The 27,555-nt window shown below is 39.9% G+C and overlaps 1 protein-coding gene across 1 annotated transcript in view; it reads left to right on the forward strand.

Moving 5' to 3' along the window:
- The window catches only part of NCKAP1 (NCK associated protein 1), a 472,154-nt gene that overhangs the window by 242,956 nt on the left and 201,643 nt on the right, over positions 1-27,555 (forward strand). The window contains exons 16-17 of the mRNA XM_053698543.1: positions 13,510-13,655; positions 14,328-14,460. Coding sequence (XP_053554518.1) covers positions 13,510-13,655; positions 14,328-14,460 — 279 coding nt within the window. The remainder of the gene's footprint in view (positions 1-13,509; positions 13,656-14,327; positions 14,461-27,555) is intronic.

The raw sequence follows: 27,555 nt of genomic DNA on the forward strand, positions 1-27,555 counted from the left end.
CACACTGCCCCCTTATTTCAGTTCTTTTGACAGATTTTCATTTTATCCAATTAGTGCTGACTCCTAAATAAAACCACAGGCGTGAGCACACTGTTTGCATAAATAAAAAAAGAGAATCGCTTAACCTGGGAACGAACAGTAGCATAATAATTTGTTCTATGGCTAATTACCACCCAAGAAGCAGCCTCTTTTTGCTCAACGTGTGCCTTTCACAGAGAAGAACTTTCCTGAAGCATATCAGTCTGATCCTGACTTAACAGTACAGTCTAGCCCCGAAATACCAGGCAATCCCTCTCTGAACAAGAGAAACAGCAAAACCCCAGATGTACGTTTCGGCCTATTGTGGGCCTCGTCAGTGAGGTGCAGCCATATCCCTCTAGGCACACTGAGCAACGGGTCCACGTCTGGATTCCCGCATCACACTTAGGGAGACTTCCCCAGTGTCATAATTTGCATAAAAGAGAGAAGCGCTCAACCTGGGAATGAACAATAACATAATAGCTTGTTCTATGGCTAATTACCACCCAAGAAGCAGCCTCTTTTTGCGGGAATCCAGGGAATCCAGACATGAACCCGTTGCCCATAATAGGCCGAAATGTACGTCTGAGGTTTTGCTGCTTCTCTCCTTCAAAGTGGGATTGCCTGATATTTCGGGGCTTGACTGCACTGTGAAGTCAGGATCAGACTGATATGCTGCAGGAAAGTTCTTCTCTGTAAAAGGCACATGTTGAGCAAAAAGAGGCTGCTTCTTGGGTGGTAACTAGCCATAGAACAAGCTAATATGATATTGTTCATTCCCAGGTTGAGTGCTTCTTTCTTTTTATTTATGCAAATTATGACACTTGGGAAAGTTTCCCTAATTGTGATGTGGTAATCCAGACGTGGACCCGTTGCTCAGTGTGCTAAGAGGGATATGGCTGCACCTCACTGACGATGCCCACAGTAGGCCGAAACGTATGTCTGGGGTTTTGCTGTTTCTCTCGTTCAAAGAGGGATTAACTGGTATTGGGTGGTAACTAGCCATAGAACAAGCTAATATGCTATTGTTCATTCCCAGGTTGAGCGCTTCTCTCTTTTTATTTGTGAGCACAATGTTATCTATATCGTACACATGAACTAGCATAGTCCATCTGTGAAAAACTTTCAAAATGCACTGAAAAAAGAGGCAGCCTTCAAGGGCTTAGAAATTGGCATATGAGCGTACCTAGGTTTAGCTTTCAACAAAGAATACCAAGAGAACAAAGCAAATTGATGAAAAAAGTAAATTGAAAAGTTGTTTAAAATTGCATGCCCTATCTGAATCATGAACGTTTAATTTTGGCTAGACTGTCCCTTTAAGTAAATAAGGCAGTCTATATACAAAGAAGTCAAAATTATCTTCCTTACTGATTAGCTCACTACAGGTGGCCCTCGATTTACACTGGTTCAATTTGCGCCGTTTCAGAATAACAACTTTTTTTTTCAGTTATGTGATTGCTATTGAAAAGCATTGAGAAGCATTGCATTGATTTAAAATTGCCAGTAGTTGGAGCTGTCTGCTTGTGTTGCAGCAAAGATATGCAAACCCAAGCACATAAACAGGCTGGAATTAATTAGTCTAGCTAGACATGAGCTATCGAGCAGCTTTCATAGGAACACGATCTTCCCGTCTATAAATCAGTCCAGATAGGAATGCATAGAAAGAACTGTTTGCAGAAAAATGCAAGTAAAGTCTGTGTTGTGTGATTATTTTATAAGGTTTATAATGCAGTTTAGCAAATGTTTTTGTTCATTTAACTATATATTCTGTGTTGTGTTATTATTTGATACTGTTTATAATGCTGTTTAGCATTTAAAGTCTTCATTTCAAAGCTTTAAAAATAATGTATTAGGTGTTACTTATGATAATTTTGAGAGGGGTTTGGAACCTAACTCCCTCACTTCCCATTGACTTACATTATAAACTGGGTTTCAATTTACAACGGTTTCGATTTACAACCATTTCTTCTGGAACCTAACCCCGGCGTAAACTGAGGGCTCCCTGTACTACATTTTCACATGTTTATCTTGAGAATATGGTTAATGTGACACCATCACTTTTGAAAAAGCAGATATATAATATGACAAAGTATATAATTATACGGAAAAAAAGTTATCTAATAATCCTCTAGGTAATAGAATATCATACACCTTACAGCAGAATAGATCCTTCGTAGAGTACAAAAATAGGAAATGTGGAAATAGTAAGGGTGCTTAAAACTTAAGATACCTCTAGTTACGTATAATATTTATTTATCAAATATTTGCACAGATACTAAATGACAAGGGAAACTGAATAAAATAAAAAATTATATATTTTATTATCTAAAACAACAGTGTGGAGCTAAAACAATAATAGCTAAAATATAGGGACGTCTCCCTTACTTATATCTAAGTATTTATAAGTGCTAAGCTTAGAACAGATCTAGACATTGATAGCTTAAATCTCATATAGTCCGTAGTGGAACAGATATAATAAAGGATATTGGTGCTTAAGACCCAGATGTAACATAGATTGCTTCGTGGGAAATGATTACAGACTTAATGCGTAGTTATTGTTCATATACAAGTACAGAGCAAAGGGAAATATTGCTGACTTTCATATCGCTCTCATTGTGGAGTTTCAGTCCTGTGTGACTGTATCTTGCTGGTACGCGTCGAAATTAGTACCAATCAATCCTATTCTTCAATGACCCATCTTTTACGTATTATCCATCAACTCGGGTTGTTTTATGAACTTTTTTCTATACTTATCATTGTCAATAAGTTTGCGTGCATAGCACGAAGAGCCAGCTTCAAATACAAAATATCACTACAAAGGTCTCCGCATACAACAAAGAGCGGAGGGGCAGATTATAGAAAAGTCTTGAGCAAATCGGCTGGTCAGGCGAGGACGAGCCCCCAGAGTGTAATCTGTGACGTAAGACGCTAAAGTCACAAGGAGAAAATTCTCAAACTACCAGACAGAAGTACACAACGGAACATCTCTCCTTAAAGGGACACTGAACCCAAATGTTTTCTTTTGTGATTCAGATAGAGCATGGAATTTTAAGCATCTTTCTAATTTACTCCTATTATCAAATTTTCTTCATTCTCTTGGTATCTTTATTTGAAATGCAAGAATGTAAGTTTAGATGCCGGACAATTTTTGGTGAACAACCTGGGTTGTCCTTGCTGATTGGTGGATAAATGCATCCACCAATAAAAAAGTGCTGTCCAGAGGTCTGAACCTAAAAAAAAGCTTAGATGCCTTATTTTTCAAATAAAGATAGCAAAGAACGAAGAAAAATTGATAATAGGAGTAAATTAGAAAGTGGCTTAAAATTGCATGCTCTATCTAAATCATGAAAGAAAAAATTTGGGTTCAGTGTCCCTTTAAGGACTCTATTAAGGTACCAGCAAGATACAGTCACACAGGACTGAAACTCCACAATGAGAGAGATATGAAAGTCGCTAGAATTTAAGGTTGGAAGTAAGCAAAATTTCCCTTTGCTCTGTACTTGTATATGAACAATAACTACGCATTAAGTCTGTAATCATTTCCCACAAAGCAATCTGTTACATCTGGGTCTTAAGCACCAATATCAGTTGTTATATCTGTTCCACTACGGACTATATAAGTTTTATATCTTATGCTATTTGGCAGTTTGATATTCATCTGATTTTTACTCTTGTCTAGATTTAAGCTATCAATGTCTAGATCTGTTCTAAGCTTAGCACTTATAAATACTTAGATATAAGTAAGGGAGACGTCCCTATATTTTAGCTGCTATTGTTTTAGCTCCACACTGTTGTTTTAGATAATAAAATATATACCGTAATTTATTATTTTATTCAGTTTCCCTTGTCATTTAGTATATGTGCAAATATTTGATATATAAATATTATACTTAACTAGAGGTATCTTAAGCTTTGAGCGCCCTTACTATTTCCACATTTACTATTTTTATATAATTATACATCAACCTTATGTATTCACTGATTTCTTGGATCTAATCACATGGATGCACTTATCTTATTGGCTAAAATCTCTCAAGTCCCAGTTTTGCAGTCAAAAAGGCAAACTCACAGGAAAATCTATGGGATTTCACTAGCACTTTGTGGTTATGATGAATTATATAATCCTCTTTAATAAATGGCATTACTATTATGAAGGAAATTAATCTGTGATTTTACCTCCATTGCAAAATTTGAATGTCTCAGAAGTGTAGCTGATATGCAAAACTCCCACAGCTCTGCTCCTGCACAGTGACACTCCCATAAAAAAATAGTGTAATTTTCTCAGTAGAAGAACATCAGTTTTAGAAAAATCTAATACATTTTAAAACGTCCTATTTTCGATGCAATAATGAAAAAAACAACAGTATTTGTGTCCCTTTTCATGTAATGTTATAAAATACTATAAACTAAGCCGTATATAGACAATATTTCACAACTTGCAAAAGAAAAGCAAAATTCCCATGGAGTCCTAATTTTGCTCAGTGGCATATCCTGATTAAGAATCACATGCCTAGACGTCTGGTATTTTCATTGAATTTCCATTATGTTAAGAAGCTTTAGCAGAAAGAATTAGATTTGCAGTTTAGAGGAATAATATCAATTGACATTATATGAGGATTATATTCTTATTGAGCAAATAAAACCATGGTCTAGTTATTTCTGAGACGTTCATCTGTAAATGTAAGCAGACCTCTGCATACATAATGTATGTCTGCAACTAAAGGAATAAGAAAGTCAAAAATTAAACTTGCATTGTTAAGATAAAGCATGTAATTTTAAGACATTTTTTAATGTATTTTCCTTCCTAAGATAGGGAGAGTCCACGGCTTCATTCCTTACTGTTGCAAAATACAACACCTGGTCACCAGGAGGAGGCAAAGACTCTCCAGCCAAAGGCTTAGATATCCCTCCCACTTCCTCATTACCCCAATCATTCTTTGCCTTTCATCACGTTAGGAGGTGGCAGAGAAGTGTCAGAAGATTCGGAGAGTCCTGAAAAGGATATCTGCCCTTCTAGATAGAACTGGAGTTTTAAATATTCATGTCAATTTCTCAGTGAGAGGATTGATGAAAGTTAGAGTCTAGAGATGTAGGGAAAGTTTTTCTGCAAAACCATCGAGACTACTGCTCCTAAGAAATCATTGTTGACGAGTTTCACTGCCTGCTTTCTCTCACTCAAGTCCATGTCAGGAGCGCTTCTATAAGACTGTCACACTTGAGAGGCAGTGTTTTTAGACATAAAATGCTATAACAGGGTCACATTGTGGCTCCATTATACCTTGATCGGATCCAGGGTTAATATCCTCTGAAGGGGGTTTATTGAACAGTTGGGGTTAATTAATCAGTGTATTAATTATTTACATGCTGCTTTGTGTGATTTTTTCCTGGGCTGATTTTTTGGCTGGAACAAACAGGTTTCACTTTCGTTTTTGAAAGTGTTGCACAGCTCCTATTACTTGCTGTATTTGTAATAACAGGGGAAGTACTGTCTTGCACTCCATGTGACCGGGTGTGGTCTATGTTCATTTCCTCCATTCCAGCTGAGACTTGAATTTGAGGAGAACATTTCCTCTGTTAACTGTCTGGGTCTAGGAGGTGGTGAGTGCCCCAGCCATTAGGAGTATAAAGGTGCAGTTTTCTATAATAAAAAACGTTTTTATTTGTGTCCTCCTGTGGGTATAACCTGAGCTATGGAGGACTCTGACATGTTAGAAGGTACTCCTTCTGTACTAAATCATACCTGTTTATATTGTGAGGAGGCCGTGGTTTTCACGCCTACTCAATATGGACTTTGCCGGGCAGTTACAAACGGTGGTGTCTGCGGCCCTCAGTGCATTACCTCACTCTAACAACGCAAGAGAAAGGTTAAACATAGCTCTCCTGACCCGGGGTCATCTTAATATTTATCGGATTTAGCTATTATGTCCCAGTTATCCGATGAGTTAACCTCTGTAGCTTCAGAGGGTGAACTTTCTGGGTCGGAGTCCTTAGCGTCTAAGCCTCCTTCTGCAGAGGAAATTTGAAATTGAGCACTTCTCTCAACTGGATTTGTGGGCTCCATTCCTAAGGTGGATGGTGCTATCTCTATGCTTGCTAAACGTACTACTATACCTCTTGAGAATAGTTCTTCATTCAGAGATCCGATGGATAAGAAAATGGAAAGATGTTTTAACATTTGGGATTTTTGTTTCAACCGGCGGCTGCAGTTGCCGCGGTTGCTGGAGCTGCTACCTACTGGTGCGACTCTTTGTCGGAACTCATTGAGGTCGAGTTTCCCCTCGAGGATATTCAAGACAGAATTAAAGCTCTGAGAATTGCTAATTCTTTTATCTGTGATGCGAACATGCAAATTATTCGCCTAAATGCAAAGGCCTCTGGCTTTGCAGTCCTAGCCCGCCGGGCGCTCTGGTTGAAGTCTTGGTCTGCGGATATGGCTTCTAAATCCAGACTCCTTTCTCTTCCCTTCAAGGGAAAGATTTTATTTGGTCAAGGCCTGGACTCCTTTATTTCTACGGTTACCGGAGGCAAGGGTGCCTTCCTACCGCAAGATAAAAAGAACAAGTCTAAGGGATGACAATCTTCTAACTTTCGTTTCTTTTGTTCTGACAAATCCCAACGGCAACAATCCTCCAAGCCCGAGCAACCCAAGAGTACTTGGAAGCCGGCTCAGTCTTGGAATAAATCCAAGCAGAATAAGAAGCACGGCAAAAACAAATTGGCATGAAGGGGCGGCCCCCGATCTGGGATCGGATCATGTAGGGGGCAGACTGTCTCTTTTTTCAGATACCTGGTTCAAGGACGTACAGGATCTGTGGGTCCTGGAGGTGGTGTCTCAGGGATACAAGATAGGCTTTAAATCTCATCTGTCAAGGGGCAGATTCCTTTTACTAGAATCTGTCTAGCAGACCAGAAAAGCGGGATGCCTTTCTAGGGTGCGTTCGGTATCTATCCTCCTTAGGAGTTGTTGTCCCGTTGCGTATCAAAGAAAGAGGTTTGGAGTTTTATTCAAACCTTTTTGTGGTCCCAAAGGAGGTGGGAACTTTCCACCCAATTCTGAACCTAAAGTGCTTAAACAAATTTCTCATTGTCCTTTCCTTTAAGATGGAGACAATAAGGTTGATCCTCCCTTTGATTTAGGAAGGCCAGTTTATGACTACTATAGATCTGATGGATGCTTACCTTCATGTTCCAATCCACAGGGAACACTTTCAGTTCCTGAGGTTTGCATTTCTGGACCAGCACTTCCAGTTCATTGCCCTTCCGTTTGAAGAATCTTTACAAAGGTTCTGGGGGCTTTTCTAGCCGTTGCCCGAACTCAGGGTATTGCAGTAGCCCCATACTTGGATGATATTCTAGTGCAAACACCATCTTTTTGTCTTACGGAAGAATACTCAGAGTCCCTTCTCAGTCTTGGACTTGGAAAAGAGCTCTCTTATCCCAAGTAACAGGGTAGAATTCATGGGTACTATAATAGACTCCATATCCATGAGGCTATTTCTAACAGACCAGAGTCGTTGTACGCTAACTTCGGCATGTCTTGCCCTCCGGACCTCCTTGAGTCCCTCTGTGGCTCAGTGTATGGAGGTGATTGGTCTCATGGTGTCCTGCATGGACATCATTCCTTTTGCCAGATTCCGTCTCAGACTTTTACAACTGTGCATGCTGAGGCAGTGGAACGGCGATCATTCAGATCTGTCTCAACAGATTGTATTAGATAGCTGTTTGAGAGAATCGCTCTCTTGGTGGCTCTGTCCAGATTATCTGTCCCGAGGGACATGCTTTTTAAGACCATCCTGGGAGATTGTGACTACGTTCGCAAGCCTATCCGGATGGGGAGCTGTTTGGGGTGCCAGGAAGGCACAGAGGTTGTGGACTCCCGATCAATATTTTTGGAACTACGGGCAATCTTCAAGGCCTTGAAGGTTTGGCCACTTCTTGGTTTGTCCCAGTTTATCAGATTGCAATCAGACAATATAACCTTGGTGGCTTACATCAACCATCGGGGGGGGGGGGGGGAGGGAGAAGTTCCTTGGCTATGAAGGAAGTATCTCAGATTCTGGAGAAGGCGGAGGCCCACAGCTCTTCATTTTTTAGTGATCCACATTCCGTGTATGGATAACTGGGAGGCAGATTTTCTCTGCAGACAATCCTTCCATCCAGGGGAATGGTCTCTCCATCGCGAGGTGTTTGCAGAGATATGCAACAAGTGGGGGACACCAGAGATAGATCTCATGGCATCCCGTCTCAATACCAAGCTACCCAGGTACGGGTCGAGGTTGAGGGATCCCCAAGCGGATCTAATAGATGCACTAGCAGTGCCCTGGAGGTTCAAAATCCTATATCTTTTTCCTTCATTACCGCTTCTTTCTCGAGTGGTGGCCCGCATTAAGCAGGAGCGGGTATCAGTAATCCTGATTGCTTCATCGTAGCCGCGAAGGATGTGGTTCGGGGATCTAGTGGGAATGTCCTCATCTCCTCCGTGGAACTTACCTTGTTGCAGAGACCTGCTGATACAAGGTCCATTTGTTAATCAAAATCTAGATTCTCTGAGGCTGACTGCGTGGAGATTGAACGCTTAGTCTTAGCCAAGAGAGGTTTCTCTGAGAGTGTCATTGATACTCTTATTCGAGCTCGTAAACCAGTTACTCTGCGTGTCTACCACAAGGTGTGGAGGACCTACTTATTCTGGTGTGAAGAGCGTGGTTTTTCCTGGCACAGAGTTAAGGTTGCCAGAATCTTATCTTTTCTCCAGGATGGGCTGGAGAAGAATTTTGATAGCAAAAGTAAATTGGAAAGTTTTTCAAATTGTATGCTCTATCTGAATCATGAAAGAAAAATTGGGGGTTTCATGTTCTGTTAAGGTAGCATATATAGGTAGGAAATTAGTCTGGGTTATGAAGAAAATGTATTTCATGCATTGCTTTATATATTATTGTACATTATTTGTTTTGGTGTAGGGCTTACAATCGCATCATAGGAAGGTGTTGCTAATCAATATCATTCACTGGTGTTACTAAACTGCATCAAAGCAATACGCAGTTTATTTAAGAAACATTGCAGTTAAAAATAATTGCAGCATACAGGATAAGCGTGAAATAATTTTTAGATTTTTCCAATATAGGATATACTTTGGTAAAATATATTGTTGTGCAGCTGCTGTTCATTATTTACTCAGCTTAAATGTATTTAAATTCTTTTTTTCACCTGTAGATGCCATGTACTTTTATTTATACCCCTGGTTTATTATTATGCTAATTTATATTTTTGCTTACAGCTGGATTGTTAAGTATGCGTATCGTTTGCAATTTAACAATGCTGAAAGAGTAAACTGTATACAATACATTTTAAATGCCACTTTTTTACGTGTATCATCATTTTGCAAGACAATAAAACACCTTCTAAAATGAAATAAGAGATGTGTCTGCAGACTAAAGTATATGAACATCTGCAACAGTAGCTGAATAGCACTTTGTCTGTTTGACCTGTGAATGTGTTTGCTACTGCAGAATGGCTTCTACTTCTATTATTGTTGGCTTGCAAACCACGAGGCTTTGCAACAAAATGCTTAATGGTTTCAACAAAAACAAGCTGAGCTTTGCTTAGTCTCCTTTCAAGAAGCAAAAAATAAACTACTAGAAGTCCACGTATCTGGGTATTTAGCTTCGGTTTGAGATAATTGTGAAACCATGCTTTGAAAGATGTGCCGACATGCTTTCACATCCCACTCATTGAAGTAATGGAAATCTCTACAAAGCATTTTAACAGCTACAAATGTAATACAGAAGTTCTTAAGCTGAGGAATTTGTATCAGAAGTCTTTGCCAACATTCTTTAAACAGCTTTTTACACAATGTAAGATTTATGCTTTGAACTGAGGTACTTGATAAATCAAAATTACTCTAAGAAGATGTTTAAACACCTGCATAATGCAAAAAACCCATACAAACACTTCATGCTGGTGTCTATTTTATTTCTACTTATTTAGGGTATGGTAGCATGAGTTGATAGTGATATTCTGCTTCAGCTTGTAACCTTTCACTACATCTTCCAGAAGATACAAGGTTCTGGTCATTCCTTTGTCAGTACTGTTTGTGGTCATTTTTGTATTGCTATGGAAATTTGTGACTGTGGCCATTCTCTCATTTAGGGTCTCAGATGACTGTTAGGGCCCTCAGTGGACAATGTATTCTTTTCCTGATGATCAAGCAAGGTTGTTTTAACGTGTCTCCTCCACTATCCCCCTCCCAGCCCTGGGTTCTCTTAACCCCTTAATGACCACATCACTTTTCCATTTTCTGTCCGTTTGGGACCAAGGCTATTTTTACATTTTTGAGGTGTTTGTGTTTAGCTGTAATTTTCCTCTTACTCATTTACTGTACCCACACATATTATATACCGTTTTTCTCGCCATTAAATGGACTTTCTAAAGATACCATTATTTTCATCATATCTTATAATTTACTATAAAAAAAATTATAAAATATGAGGAAAAAATGGAAAAAAACACACTTTTTCTAACTTTGACCCCCAAAATCTGTTACACATCTACAACCACCAAAAAACACCCATGCTAAATAGTTTCTAAATTTTGTCCTGAGTTTAGAAATACCCAATGTTTACATGTTCTTTGCTTTTTTTGTAAACTATAGGGCCATAAATACAAGTAGCACTTTGCTATTTCCAAACCATTTCTTTTCAAAATTAGCGATAGTTACATTAGAGCACTGATATCTTTCAGGAATCTCTGAATATCCATTGACATGTATATATTTTTTTTTAGTAGACAACCCAAAGTATTGATCTAGGACCATTTTGGTATATTTCATGCCACCATTTCACCGCCAAATGCAATCAAATAGAAAAAATTGTTCACTTTTCACAAATTTTTTCACAAACTTTTGGTTTCTAACTTAAATTATTTACAAACAGCTTGTGCAATTATGGCATAAATGGTTGTAAATTCTTCTCTGGGATCCCCTTTGTTCAGAAATAGCAGACATATATGACTTTGGTGTTGCTTTTTGGTAATTAGAAGGCCGCTAAATGCCACTGCGCACCACACGTGTATTATGCCCAGCAGTGAAGGGGTTAATTAGGGAGCATGTAGGGAGCTTTTTGGGGTAGTTTTAGCTTTAGTGTAGTGTAGTAGACAACCCCAAGTATTGATCTAGGCCAATTTTGGTATATTTCATGCCACCATTTCACCGCTAAATGCGATCAAATTAAAAGAAACGTTAATTTTTTCTCAATTTTAGGTTTCTCACTGAAATTATTTACAAACACCTTCTGCAATTATGGCACAAATGGTTGTAAATGCTTCTCTGGGATCCCCTTTGTTCAGAAATAGCAGACATATATGGCTTTGGCATTGCTTTTTGGTAATTAGAAGGCCTCTAAATGCCGCTGCGCATCACACGTGTATTATGGCTAGCAGTGAAGGGGTTAATTATGTAGCTTGTAGGGAGCTTGCAGGGTTAATTTTAGCTTTAGTGTAGAGCTCAGCCTCCCACCTGAAACATCAGACCCCCTGATCCCTCCCAAACAGCTCTCTTCCCTCCCCCACCCCACAATTGTCCCCGCCATCTTAAGTACTGGCAGAAACTCTGCCAGTACTAAAATAAAAGGTATTTGGCCCTTTTTTTTTTAAAAAAAAAAAAAGCATATTTACATATGCTGATGTGTAGGATCCCCCCTTAGACCCCAACCTCACTGATCCCCCACCATACTGCTCTCTAACCCTTCCCCTCTGCAATAATGGGCGCCATCTTGGGTACTGGCAGCTGTCTGCCAGTACCCAGTTTTGTAACAAAATGAGCCTTTTTTTTTTTTAAATTCCCTTTTCTGTAGTGTAGCTTTCCCCCCCCACCGAGACCAACCCCCAACCCCTTCCAAAACCCTTAGATTGCATTTGTTTTTTGTTTTTTTACTTTTTAACTTTTTTTTTTCTGTAGTGTAGCGGTTCCCACCCGCTCCCGCCCCGTGCACGCGCCCGCCCACCACCCCCGTGCACGCGCGCGCTCCCGTGCGCGCCCCCGTAGCTCCCGCCCCCCGATCCCGCCCCCCTCCACTCCACATAGCGCACCGATGGCCGCCACCCGCCTCCCACGTAAGCTCCCACCCACCAACGATACCGGCCATCGATGTCCGGTGCAGAGAGGGCCACAGAGTGGCTCTCTCTGCATCGGATGGCCAAGGGGGGTTATTGCAGGATGCCTCCATATCGAGGCATCACTGCAATAACCGGAAAGCAGCTGGAAGCGAGCAGGATCGCTTCCAGCTGCTTTCCACACCGAGGACGTGCAGGGTACGTTCTCAGGCATTAACTGCCTTTTTTTTGAGGACGTACCCTGCACGTCCTCGGTCGTTAAGGGGTTAAGGGGGAGTATATATATATTTTTGTTCATGACAAACAAAAGCAATGTTTTGTACTAGTCGATTTAGGTATTGATAAAATTGTAGCTCAGTAGGACCATTAGTCCAAAATCAGTAATATGTGCTTGCATGAAAAGGATATAAATGTATCATAGATTTACACCTATGAATGTGTTCATCTATTTATATTTTGGCGTGGAGATAATTTTTTTTATTTGGTATGTTTTATGATGAATTGAGCAGAATTGGGGCTAAACTACCGTAAGGGAAGAGACCAGGGGTAACAATACTTCTACTATATTTAAAACCCATTCGTACAAAGTGCTTCTAATATGTAAAGCGTTAGCTGTATGCTACTTCTGATTTTGATATAATGTCCCTTTAAGAACTGATTGAGATGACCGTACTATATAGATTAATACCTGCTAAGTGCCATCTCTAGCAGCTTTTAGCTGAAACGTGCCCTAACAAAGTGCACACCTCCCTGTATCATTTGTCCATGCCTTCCAATAATAATGAAGCCTTGACATAGCAGAAAGTTTTTTTCCTTTTTTGAAGGATAAACAGCAGAGAACATAATCCTATTTCATCTTCTGGATGTGGTCAACTGTTTAGTTGTTTTTTCTAAACTTTTAGTAATCAAGTACTCTACATCTTACATTCTTTTCACCCAAATAATTATTAGGGAGACATTTACCAGTCAAAAATAATCAAGGGTTAAAAGTTTCGGCTTTAAAACAGTACCTATTGAAGGTATTATTTATCTGGTGAACTCTATTGTGCCCAGCAATTTTGATTTGTTAAAAAAAACATAGATTTTGATGGCAGATAAGAACCATAAGCCCAGCAAATCTGTTTTATTTTTCCTTAAATTATAAACTATAGTTCGTAGCATAGCCTTATGCTTATCCCAGGCATTCTTAAAATCCCCCACAGTGTTTGTTTTTACCACTTGTAGAAATTTATTCCATGAATCAATCCCCCTTTCTGTAAAGAACTGCTTCCTCAAATTACTCCTGAATCTCCTAGCCTTCAGATCATGAACGCCTTATTCTAACTAATACATATGATACATTTTAACATTTTTTCAGCAACTGTAACGTGTTTTCTGGTTTCTTAGGCTTATACGAGTGTTTCTAAAGCATCACTGAGCCTTGCAGACCACCGGGAACTTGGAAAGATGATGAACACAATAATATTCCATACAAAAATGGTGGATTCTTTAGTAGAGATGTTAGTGGAAACCTCAGACCTTTCCATATTTTGGTAAGATATTTAAACATTTAAAGGGACAGTAAATACCTTGTGATTGATACTTTGAAAGATTATAATTTTTTTTTATTTATAAATGTTATTTAAACAATCCAAAACAGAAATTTATTGATTCATTTAACTAAAGATTTAATAATTTGTGCCACAAAAATGTAATATTTGCTCATTTTAGCTTAATATTTGCTTAGGTGTTAGCTGGTTGGTCAGTAAAATCAGTTGGATAGTATACGCATTAAATAGGGCCAGGAGAGGACTCTGGATTAACATATCAGCAGTATGAATGTTTGCTGCAGTGGTTTTTCAATTGTCGCACTCAGCCAACCACTTTCCTTACGTGAAGGAGCCAATTTCCACTTAAGGCTGGAGAGATCAAGGCTTGCCACTGTTATTGTGTTAACAAAAATGAAATGTTTTAGCTTCAGCAGCAACAAACGCAAATTATGAAGAGCTATCTAGAAAGTGTAGGCTTGTGATATGTACTGTCCTTTTTAGCATTGTTTTCTTTTCCATAATGGCAGGGCATGCTGTGTGAAACGCGTGCAGATTAAAAAATTAAGATGGAGGGGACCATATACATGAAAGAAGATAGATTTATTTAATAGACGGATCTCGGTACTAATGTGTTTTTGTGGACCTTTTTAACACTTTTGCTTTTTACATAAACAGCTTTTACAGTCGAGCATTTGAGAAGATGTTTCAGCAGTGTTTGGAACTCCCTTCCCAGTCAAGATATTCAATCTCATTTCCACTCATCTGCACACATTTTATGAGCTGTACTCATGAATTATGCCCAGAAGAGGTAATCTTCATTAAATTCACTATTAAACACTATAGTTGTGAAATTAATTACACATTTTCTGTGATAAAATTTTACTATTTTGTCTACTATTGTTAGTTTATTTTATAAAAATAATAAAAAAATATGTAAATTCTAAATGGTCAATTATGCAACTCCTAACTCATTAGTAGTGCTTGGTGTGTTGAATGTCCAAGTTGCTTTAGATGGCAATAAACAAAAGTTCTAGTGCAAAAAGAAAATCTTTATTTCTAGAAATCCTTTCTCAAAACCCTTCATAACATATTTATCCTTTAAGTATACCCACAATATCCCATGATTAAAGGACCAGTAAATACAGTACAGTAGATTTGCATAATCAGCAAATGGAGGATGAAAAAATGCAATAGCACTTTGTCTTAACTTGAGATAAGTAGTAGATTTTTTTCAGTTATGTCTATTTCCACTCCCCCTGTATCATGTGACAGCCACCAGCCAATCACAAATGCATATATGCATATTCTGTGGATTATTGCACATGCGCTGTAGGAGCTGGTGTCTCAAAAAGTGTAAATATACAAATACTGTGCACATTTTTTTAATGGAACTAAATTGAAAATTAAATCATGAAAGTTTTATTTTGATTTGAGTGTCCCTTTTAATTTCCATCTTAATATGAGGAGAGTCCACGGCATCATTCCTTTCTGTTGGGAAATACTGAACCTGGCCCCCAGGAGGAGGCAAAGACACCCCAGCCAAAGGCTTAAATACTTCCCCTACTTCCCCTACTTCCCTCATATCCCAATCATTCTTTGCCTTTCGTCACAGGAGGTTGGCAGAGAAGTGTTAGAAGATTCGGAGTAGTTCATTATGAAGGGTATCTACCCTTCGAAATGGGACTGGAGTTTTAAGTAGTCTTAAGAATAAGAATACCCAATATAAGTAGTTATAGCAGCTCTTTAAATGAGAATTATCCCTAAATCTCAAGCTATACAAAAAAATATACCAACAAGAAAGAGTGCACTTAAAAAGCAAACTACGCTTATGAAAAGAATAATTATTACCAAGTGACCAATCTAATTTCTATAATTGATAGCAATATATACATAAAATTGCAAACTTCACTATATGAAAGTATGATGTCACAAATAATCATTAGCTAGTTGTAGTACTATCAACTTCTATATATGTTAATAATAGGGGCAGGAGTGATTTATTGAAGTAAAATAAATCACTCCTGCCACTATTATTAATATATATAAGTACTACAACTAGCTAATGATTATTTGTGACATCATACTTTCACATAGTGAAGTTTGCAATTTTTATGTACATATTGCTATCAATTATAGAAATTAGATCGGTCACTTGGCAATAATTATTCTTTTCATAAGTGTAGTTTGCTTTTTAAGCACACTCTTTCTTGTTGGTATATTTTTAAGTAGTCTTGTCAGCCTCTCAGTGAGAGCATTGACAAATGTTAGAGTCTGGAGATGCAGGGAGAGTCTTTCTGAGAACACATCCTGACTCATATTAACAGCTCCTAAGCAATCAGTGTTAACGAGTTTCACTGCCTGCTTCCATCACACAAGTCCATGTCAGGAGTGATGCTACAAGACTGTCAAACTTGAGAGGCTGTGTTTCTGTTCCACGGCATAGATTCCGGTAAGATCGTTTAATTTTTTTACACATATGATAATGCAAGAAGACAGGGTCACAGTGTGGCTCCTTTTATCTGTATGGAATCGAGGGTTAATATGTCCGGAGGGGGATTATTGAACAGAAGGGATTAATCGCATAAGTTTTATTTGATTGCGCTGCGACATGTGTGAGATGAGGCTCAGACGGATGTTGGAATGTACAGTTTTTTTTGTTTTTTTTTTACTTTAGTTTTTGGGAGCTGCGCAGCCTGAAAGGCTTGGCACACTTTTTTACTATTATAGCAGGAGCGGTCCTGCATTGTGCACCATGTGACTGGGTGTGGTCACACTTACTTCCTCTTTCCTGACCGTGTGGTTTACCAGAGAAGAAGCGGTTTCTCTGTTTGGCCTGGGTCATAGGAGGTGGTGAGTGCCCCAGCCATTGGGGGTAAAAAGGTGCCGTTTTTTCTTATTAATTAATAGTCTGCTTTGTTAGCGCAAGCTATGGAGGATTCTGATGCGTTAGAGGGTACTCCCTCTTTACCTAAGTCTAATACCTGTCTATATTGTGAGGATGCCACGGTATACCCACCTGCTCAATTATGTTCAACATGCCTTGATAAAGTAATCATGTCGAAGAAAGTTAATATGTTTGATACCACTGAGCCGTCCACCTCTTAAGAGTCTCTGTCCCGTGAGGTGCGCACCCTACAGTCATCTCCCAATACACATGCAGCTTCCCGTAGCACTCCTAATTCTCCATCTGGAGGGGCCCTTTTACCGCCAGAATTTACTGAGCAGTTACAAACGGCAGTGTCTGTGGCCTTTAGTGCTTTACCTCGCCCTGCTAAGCGCAAGAGAAAGGTCAAATATTGCCTTTCTCTTGCGCTTAGCAGGGCGGGTTAAAGCACTAAAGGCCACAGACACTGCCATTTGTAACTGCTCAGTAAATCTGCTAGCTTATTGGATTTATCTGATACAAGATTATCCGATGATGAAGGCGCCTCTGATACTTCAGAGGGTGCTCTTTCTGGGTCGGAATCTGCTGCCTCTAAGCCTCCAGCTGCGGAGGAACCAGACATTAGATTTAGGATTGAGCATTTATGCTTTCTGCTGAAGGAAGTTTTGGCTATGTTAGAGGTTCCAGAGCCCAAATTGCCTGAGGAACCTTTGATTCCTAAATTTGATAAGGTCTACGAGGACAGGGTTGTACCACAATCTTTCCCGGTTCCTGTAAAGATTGCGAACATTATTAAGAATGAATGGGAAAGAATTGGTTCTTCATTTTCCCCTTCTTTCTTTAAAAATTGTTCCCGGTCCCGGACTCTCAATTGGATTTTTGGGGTTCCATCCCGCTTGCTAAACGCCCTACTATCCCGCTTGAGGATAGTTTGTCGTTTATGGATAAAAAGATGGAAACTCTGTTAAGAAAGAGGTTTCAACATACTGAATGCTTGTTTCAACCGGCAGCGACTGTTGCTGCGGTTGCTGGAGCGGCTACCTACTGGTGCGACTCCTTATCGGAAGTTGATCGAGGTGGAGGGTCCCCTCGACATGATCCAGGAAAGAATTAAGGCAGTGCTTTCCAAACTGTGTGTCGGGACACACTAGTGTGTCGGCAGCAGTGTGTAGGTGTGTCCCTGCTTCAGCACAATTTTTTTTTTTTTTTGGTTTCTGACTTTCCGCCTGCCTACTATGCATATAACATGGTTGGCACGTGATTGATACCTAGGGGAACACAGATCATCTTAACCTATTGGCGCAGCTCAGTGGGAACTGAAACTATTCCCATTGGCGGCACGTTGGCTCCTGACTGCACGTGTAGTCTCCTTAATTGGCTCGTGACTGCATGTGTAGTCAGTAAATGGGAGAGCAGTGTGTTTGCAGCGCGGTCAGTAGTCAATCGGACTCACCGAGCTCTGAGGGCGGCAGCTTAAACGCTGAGCTGAAGTCAGAGGGGCATTGCTGCTCCTGCTCTTGATATATGGATAGGAAGTGGAAGCTTAAGAAATGCTTGATGATGAAACGTGAGTGTCTTTTTCTAATATTACACCAAATATTCAGAAATTGTGTTCATCCCATCAACCTCATACATCCCATTAAAATATCAAGTAGCTATTGGTGTTATTAAACTTTTTTTTAATTCTTGCACATACATACTGTTACTTGTAAATATATTTCATTATTATATAATTCATGTATTTGTCCGTATCTCTTAAAACAAGTTAGCTTAACCTCCTTTTTGCTAGTACAAATGAATTACTGTGTCGCGAAATGATGTAGGTCTAAAAAGTGTGTCACCAACATAAAAAGTTTGGAAAGCTCTGAATTAAGGCCTTAAGGGTGGCTAATTTTTATTTGTGATACAAATATGGAAATTATTCGCCTGAATGCCAAGGCTTCAGGTTTCTTTCATGTAATTAGCAAGAGTCCATGAGCTAGTGACGTATGGGATATACATTCCTACCAGGAGGGGCAAAGTTTCCCAAACCTCAAAATGCCTATAAATACACCCCTCACCACACCCACAAATCAGTTTTACAAACTTTGCCTCCTATGGAGGTGGTGAAGTAAGTTTGTGCTAGATTCTACGTTGATATGCGCTCCGCAGCAGGTTGGAGCCCGGTTTTCCTCTCAGCGTGCAGTGAATGTCAGAGGGATGTGAGGAGAGTATTGCCTATTTGAATTCAATGATCTCCTTCTACGGGGTCTATTTCATAGGTTCTCTGTTATCGGTCGTAGAGATTCATCTCTTACCTCCCTTTTCAGATCGACGATATACTCTTATTTATATACCATTACCTCTACTGATTCTCGTTTCAGTACTGGTTTGGCTTTCTACTACATGTAGATGAGTGTCCTGGGGTAAGTAAGTCTTATTTTCTGTGACACTCTAAGCTATGGTTGGGCACTTTTATATAAAGTTCTAAATATATGTATTCAAACATTTATTTGCCTTGACTCAGGATGTTCAACGTTCCTTATTTCAGACAGTCAGTTTCATATTTGGGATAATGCATATGAATAAATCAATTTTTTCTTACCTTAAAATTTGACTTTTTTTTTTTTTCCCCTGTGGGCTGATAGGCTCGCGGGGGCTGAAAATGCTTCATTTTATTGCGTCATTCTTGGCGCTGACTTTTTTGGCGCAAATTTTTTTTTTCTGTTTCCGGCGTCATACGTGTCGCCGGAAGTTGCGTCATTTTTGACGTTTTTTGCGGCAAAAGTGTCGGCGTTCCCGATGTGGCGTCATTTTTGGCGCCAAAAGCATTTAGGCGCCAAATAATGTGGGCGTCTTTTTTGGCGCTAAAAAATATGGGCGTCACTATTGTCTCCACATTATTTAAGTCTCATTATTTATTGCTTCTGGTTGCTAGAAGCTTGTTCACTGGCATTTTTTCCCATTCCTGAAACTGTCATTTAAGGAATTTGATCAATTTTGCTTTATATGTTGTTTTTTCTATTACATATTGAAAGATGTCCCAGATTTACACTGAGTCAGAAGATACTTCTGGAAAAACGCTGCCTGGTGCTGGATCTACCAAAGTTAAGTGTATCTGCTGTAAACTTGTGGTATCTGTTCCTCCAGCTGTTGTTTGTAATGAATGTCATGACAAACTTGTTAATGCAGATAATATTTCCTTTAGTAATGTTACATTACCTGTTGCTGTTCTGTAAACATCTAATACTCAGAGTGTTCCTGTTAACATAAGAGATTTTGTTTCTAAATCCATTAAGAAGGCTATGTCTGTTATTCCTCCTTCTAGTAAACGTAAAAGGTCTTTTAAAACTACTCATTTTTCAGATGAATTTTTAAATGAACATCATCATTCTGATCTGATAATGGTTCCTCTGGTTCAGAGGATTCTGTCTCAGAGGTTGATGCTGATAAATCTTCATATTTATTCAAAATGGAATTTATTCGTTCTTTACTTAAAGAAGTCTTAATTGCATTAGAAATAGAGGATTCTGGTCCTCTTGATACTAAATCTAAACGTTTAAATAAGGTTTTTAAATCTCCTGTAGTTATTCCAGAAGTTTTTTCCTGTCCCTGATGCTATTTCTGAAGTAATCTCCAGGGAATGGAATAATTTGGGTAATTCATTTACTCCTTCTAAACGTTTTAAGCAATTATATCCTGTGCCATCTGACAGATTAGAATTTTGGGGCAAAATCCCTAAAGTTGATGGGGCTGTCTCTACTCTTGCTAAACGTACTACTATTCCTACGGCAGATAGTACTTCCTTTAAGGATCCTTTAGATAGGAAGATTGAATCCTTTCTAAGAAAAGCTTACTTATGTTCAGGTAATCTTCTTAGACCTGCTATATCTTTAGCGGATGTTGCTGCAGCTTCAACTTTTTGGTTAGAGGCTTTAGCGCAACAAGTAACAGATCATAATTCTCATAGCATTGTTAATCTTCTTCAACATGCTAATAACTTTATTTGTGATGCCATCTTTGATATCATTAGAGTTGATGTCAGATATATGTCTCTAGCTATTTTAGCTAGAAGAGCTTTATGGCTTAAAACTTGGAATGCTGATATGTCTTCTAAGTCAACTTTGCTTTCCCTTTCTTTCCAGGGTAATAAATTATTTGGTTCTCAGTTGGATTCTATTATCTCAACTGTTACTGGAGGGAAAGAAACTTTTTTACCACAGGATAAAAAATCTAAAGGTAAATTTAGGTCTACTAATCGTTTTCGTTCCTTTCGTCACAATAAGGAACAAAAGCCTGATCCTTCACCCACAGGAGCGGTATCAGTTTGGAAACCATCTCCAGTCTGGAATAAATCCAAGCCTTTTAGAAAACCAAAGCCAGCTCCCAAGTCCACATGAAGGTGCGGCCCTCATTCCAGCCCAGCTGGTAGGGGGCAGATTACGATTTTTCAAAGAAATTTGGATCAATTCAATTCACAATCTTTGGATTCAAAACATTGTTTCAGAAGGGTACAGAATTGGCTTCAAGATAAGGCCTCCTGCAAAGAGATTTTTTCTTTCCCGTGTCCCAGTAAATCCAGCGAAGGCTCAAGCATTTCTGAAATGTGTTTCAGATCTAGAGTTGGCTGGAGTAATTATGCCAGTTCCAGTTCTGGAACAGGGGCTGGGGTTTTATTCAAATCTCTTCATTGTACCAAAGAAGGAGAATTCCTTCAGACCAGTTCTGGATCTAAAAATATTGAATCGTTATGTAAGGATACCAACATTCAAAATGGTAACTATAAGGACTATCCTGCCTTTTGTTCAGCAAGGGCATTATATGTCCACAATAGATTTACAGGATGCATATCTGCATATTCCGATTCATCCAGATCACTATCAGTTTCTGAGATTCTCTTTCCTAGACAAGCATTACCAGTTTGTGGCTCTGCCGTTTGGCCTAGCAACAGCTCCAAGGATTTTTACAAAGGTTCTCGGTGCCCTTCTGTCTGTAATCAGAGAACAGGGTATTGTGGTATTTCCTTATTTGGACGATATCTTGGTACTTGCTCAGTCTTCACATTTAGCAAAATCTCATACGAATCGACTTGTGTTGTTTCTTCAAGATCATGGTTGGAGGATCAATTTACCGAAAAGTTCATTGATTCCTCAGACAAGGGTAACCTTTTTAGGTTTCCAGATAGATTCAGCGTCCATGACTCTGTCTCTGACAGACAAGAGACGTCTAAAATTGATCTCAGCTTGTCGAAACCTTCAATCACAATCATTCCCTTCGGTAGCCTTTTGCATGGAAATTCTAGGTCTTATGACTGCTGCATCGGACGCGATCCCCTTTGCTCGTTTTCACATGCGACCTCTTCAGCTCTGTATGCTGAACCAGTGGTGCATGGATTACACAAAGATATCTCAATTAATATCTTTAAAACCGATTGTACGACACTCTCTGACGTGGTGGACAGATCACCATCGTTTAGTTCAGGGGGCTTCTTTTGTTCTTCCGACCTGGACTGTAATTTCAACAGATGCAAGTCTGACAGGTTGGGGAGCTGTTTGGGGGTCTCTGACAGCACAAGGGGTTTGGGAATCTCAGGAGGTGAGATTACCAATCAATATTTTGGAACTCCGTGCAATTTTCAGAGCTCTTCAGTCATGGCCTGTTCTAAAGAGAGAATCGTTCATTTGTTTTCAGACAGACAATGTCACAACTGTGGCATACATCAATCATCAAGGAGGGACTCACAGTCCTCTGGCTATGAAAGAAGTATCTCGAATACTGGTATGGGCGGAATCCAGCTCCTGTCTAGTTTCTGCGGTTCATATCCCAGGTATAGACAATTGGGAAGCGGATTATCTCAGTCGCCAAACGTTACATCCGGGCGAATGGTCTCTTCACCCAGAGATATTTCTTCAGATTGTTCAAATGTGGGGACTTCCAGAAATAGATCTGATGGCTTCTCATCTAAACAAGAAACTTCCCAGGTATCTGTCCAGATCCAGGGATCCTCAAGCGGAAGCAGTGGATGCATTGTCACTTCCTTGGAAGTATCATCCTGCCTATATCTTTCCGCCTCTAGTTCTTCTTCCAAGAGTAATCTCCAAGATTCTGAAGGAATGCTCGTTTGTTCTGCTGGTGGCTCCAGCATGGCCTCACAGGTTTTGGTATGCGGATCTTGTCCGGATGGCCTCTTGCCAACCGCGGACTCTTCCGTTAAGACCAGACCTTCTGTCGCAAGGTCCTTTTTTCCATCAGGATCTCAAATCCTTAAATCTAAAGGTATGGAGATTGAACCCTTGATTCTTAGTCAAAGAGGTTTCTCTGACTCTGTGATTAATACTATGTTACAGGCTCGTAAATCTGTATTTAGGAAGATATATTATAGAGTCTGGAAGACTTACATTTCTTGGTGTCTTTCTCATCATTTTTCCTGGCATTCTTTTAGAATTCCTAGAATTTTACAGTTTCTTCAGGATGGTCTGGATAAAGGTTTGTCTGCAAGTTCCTTGAAAGGACAAATCTCTGCTCTTTCTGTTCTTTTTCACAGAAAGATTGCTAATCTTCCTGATATTCATTGTTTTGTACAAGCTTTGGTTCGTATAAAACCTGTCATTAAATCAATTTCTCCTCCTTGGAGTTTGACTTTGGTTCTGGGGGCTCTTCAAGCTCCTCCGTTTGAACCTATGCATTCATTGGACATTAAATTACTTTCTTGGAAAGTTTTGTTTCTTTTGGCCATCTCTTCTGCTAGAAGAGTTTCTGAATTATCTGCTCTTTCTTGTGAGTCTCCTTTTCTGATTTTTCATCAGGATAAGGCGGTGTTGCGAACTTCTTTTAAATTTTTACCTAAGGTTGTGAATTCTAACAACATTAGTAGAGAAATTGTGGTTCCTTCATTATGTCCTAATCCTAAGAATTCTAAGGAGCGATCATTGCATTCTTTGGATGTAGTTAGAGCTTTGAAATATTATGTTGAAGCTACTAAGAATTTCCGAAAGACTTCTAGTCTATTTGTTATCTTTTCCGGTTCTAGGAAAGGTCAGAAGGCCTCTGCCATTTCTTTGGCATCTTGGTTGAAATCTTTAATTCATCATGCTTATGTCGAGTCGGGTAAAACTCCGCCTCAAAGGATTACAGCTCATTCTACTAGGTCAGTTTCTACTTCCTGGGCGTTTAGGAATAAAGCACTGTTAATTTCGTCGACTAAAACTTGACTAAAATGAGCACAAAACTAAAGAAATTCTGATGACTAAAATACGACTAAAACTAAAATGGCATTTTAGTCAAAAGACTATGACTAAAACTAAATCAAAATGGCATTTTAGTCAAAAGACTATGACTAAAACTAAATCAAAATTTGCTGTCAAAATTAACAGTTTCTAAATCTGTGTCTATACTGCATGTTTAAACCTTAATACAATTAATAATATTAGGTGTTATGTTTATTCCTGGAGTATATAATGAGTTTGGAAATTATAGAGAAATGCATAAATAATACATTACACTTTAACTAAACCCCTTAGATTTTAGTCAAATAAAATCTACTGGAGATTTAGTCGACTAATATCAACTGAAGAGTTAGTCGACTAAAATTAGACTAAAACTAAAACAATTCAGATGACTAAAATACGACTAAAACTAAAATGGCATTTTAGTCAAAAGACTAAAACTAAGACTAAATTGAAATTTGCCGTCAAAATTAACACTGGAATGAAGCTTCGGTTGATCAGATTTGCAAAGCAGCAACTTGGTCTTCTTTGCATACTTTTACTAAATTCTACCATTTTGATGTGTTTTCTTCTTCTGAAGCAGTTTTTGGTAGAAAAGTACTTCAGGCAGCTGTTTCAGTTTGATTCTTCTGCTTATAATTTCAGTTTTTTTCATTATAAGATTTAAACTTTATTTTGGGTGTGGATTATTTTCAGCGGAATTGGCTGTCTTTATTTTATCCCTCCCTCTCTACTGACTCTTGCGTGGAAGATCCACATCTTGGGTAGTCATTATCCCATACGTCACTAGCTCATGGACTCTTGCTAATTACATGAAAGAAAACATAATTTATGTAAGAACTTACCTGATAAATTCATTTCTTTCATATTAGCAAGAGTCCATGAGGCCCACCCTTTTTGTGGTGGTTATGATTTTTTTGTATAAAGCACAATTATTCCAATTCCTTATTTTTTATGCTTTCGCACTTTTTTCTTATCACCCCACTTCTTGGCTATGCGTTAAACTGATTTGTGGGTGTGGTGAGGGGTGTATTTATAGGCATTTTGAGGTTTGGGAAACTTTGCCCCTCCTGGTAGGAATGTATATCCCATACGTCACTAGCTCATGGACTCTTGCTAATATGAAAGAAATGAATTTATCAGGTAAGTTCTTACATAAATTGTTTTTTCTGTTCAAGCACATAGGGCACTCTGGCTGAAGTCCTGGTCTGCGGACATGACTTCAAAGTCAAGACTTGTTTCCTTTCCATTTAAGGGAACGATTCTATTTCTTCCAGGCCTGGACTCGATTATCTCCACGGTTACTGGAGGTAAAGGTGCCTTTTTACTGCAGGATAAGAAGAACAAGCCTAAGGGACAAGGTCCTAATTTTCGTTCCTTTCGTTCGGATAAATCCCAACATCAGCAGCCCTCCGCAAAGCCTGAGCAATCCAAGGGGACTTGGAAGCCGGCTCAGTCCTGAAATAAATCCAAGCAGAGTAAGAAGCCTGCCGAGACAAAGTCGGCATGAAGAGACGGCCCCTGATCCGGCTCTGGATCTTGTAGGGGGCAGTCTGTTGCTCTTTTCAGCTGCTTGGTTTGGGGACATGCAAGACCCATGGGTCCTAGAGGTCATCGCTCAGGGATACAAGATAGGTTTCAAGTCTCATTCACCCAGGGGCAGATTCCTCCTATCAAACCTGTCTTCAAGACCAGAAAAGAGAGAAGTTCTGGGGTTTCTGGGGTGCGTGAAGGATCTCTCCTCCCTAGGAGTCATTGTCCCGGTACCTCTTCGCAGAAATAGGTCTGGGGTACTATTCAAACCTCTTTGTGGTCCCAAAGGAGGGGGGAACTTTCCACCCGATTCTGAACCTAAAGTGCTTAAACAAATTCCTATCTGTCCCCTCGTTCAAGATGGAGATAAGGTCCATTCTTCCCTTAGTTCAGGAAGGACAGTTCATGACCACTATAGATCTGAAGGATGCTAACCTTCACGTTCCAATACACAAGCAACATTTCAAGTTCCTAAGGTTTGCGTTCCTGGACCAGCACTTCCAGTTAATTTCACTTCTGTTTGGTCTAGCTACTGCTCCAATAGTTTTTACGAAGGTTCTAGGGGCTCTGCTTGCAGTGGCCAGAACCAGAGGTATAGCAGTAGCGCCATACTTGGACGATATTCTGGTTCAAGCACCATCCTGTCGTCTGGCAGAAGACCATTCGAGATCTCTTCTGTTTCTTCTTCGATCTCAGGGGTGGAAGATAAACTTGGAAAAGAGTTTTCTTATTCCCAGTACCAGGATGGAATTCCTGGTTACTATAATAGACTCCATATCCATGAGGATATTCCTTACAGACCAGAGACGTTACAAGCTAACTTCAGCTTGTCTTGCCCTCCAGACCTCCTTAAGGCCCTCTGTGGCTCGATGTATAGAGGTGATTGGTCTCATGGTGTCCAGCATGGACATCATTCCTTTTGCCAGATTCCAACTCAGACCACTTCACCTGTGCATTATGTTTCATCAGATGTTTCTGGACAACCAGTCGAGAGGATCGCTCTCCTGGTGGCTCTGTCCACATTACCTGTCCCAAGGGACATCCTTCTTGAGGCCATCCTGGGAGATTATGAATACAGACGCAAGTCTATCAGGATGGGGAGCTGTTTGGGGTGTCAGGAAGGCACAGGGCCTGTGGACTCGAGAGGAATCCCTCCTCCCGATCAACATTTTGGAACTTCAAGCGATCTTCAATGCTCTGAAGGCTTGACCTCTTCTGGGTTTGTCCCAGTTTATCAGATTACAATCAGACAACATAACCTCGGTGACTTACATCAACCATCAGGGGGAACAAGGAGCTACCTAGCAATGAGGGAAGTATCTCGGATTCTGGAGTGGGCGGAGGCCCAGAACTGCTCACTGTCAGCGATCCACATTCCGGGTGTGGACAACTGGGAAGCGGATTTCCTCAGCAGACAATCCTTTCATCTGGGGGAATGGGTCTCTCCATCCCGAGGTGTTTGCGGAAATTTGCAACAGATGGGGGACGCCAAAGATAGATCTCATGGCGTCCCGGCTCAATTCCAAGTTACCCAGATATGGGTCGCAGTCCAGGGATCCTCAGGCGGAGCTAATAGATGCATTAGCAGTGCCTTGGAGGTTCAATCTAATACATTTTTCCGCTGTTGCCACTTCTTCTCTGTGTAGTGGCCCGCATCAAGCAGGAGCAGGCATCAGTGATACTGATTGCTTCATCATGGCCGCGAAGGATGTGGTTTGCGTACCTGGTGGGGATGTCCTCATCTCCTCCGTGAAAGTTACCTTGTCGCAGGGATCTGCTGGAGCAGGGTCCTTTTGTTCATCAAAATCTAGATTCTCTGAGGCTGACTGTGTGGAGATTGAACACTTAGTCTTAGCCAAGAGAGGTTTCTCTGAGAGGGTTATTGACACTCTCATTCAGGCTCGTAATCCTGTTACTCGTCACAATTATCATAAGGTGTGGAGAGCTTACTTATTGTGGTGTAAAGAGCGTGGTTTAGCCTGACATAAGGTTAAGGCTGCCTGGATTCTTTCCTTTCTCCAGGATGGTCTGGAGTAAGGCCTTTCTGCCAGTTCCCTGAGGGAGCAGATTTCGTCCCTTTCTGTTTTGCTGCACAAGAGGCTCGCAGAGCTCCCTGACGTGCAATCTTTCGTTAAGGCTCTGATTAGGATCAGACCTGTGTTTAGATTTAACGCTCCACCTTGGAGTTTGAATCTTGTTCTTACGTTTTTACAACGGGCTCTGTGTGAGCCTATACATTCGGTTGACATCAAATTGTTGTCCTGGAAGGTTCTTTTTCTTT

The sequence above is a fragment of the Bombina bombina genome, chromosome 1, assembly GCF_027579735.1.
Source record: "Bombina bombina isolate aBomBom1 chromosome 1, aBomBom1.pri, whole genome shotgun sequence".
Classification (NCBI taxonomy): domain Eukaryota; kingdom Metazoa; phylum Chordata; class Amphibia; order Anura; family Bombinatoridae; genus Bombina; species Bombina bombina.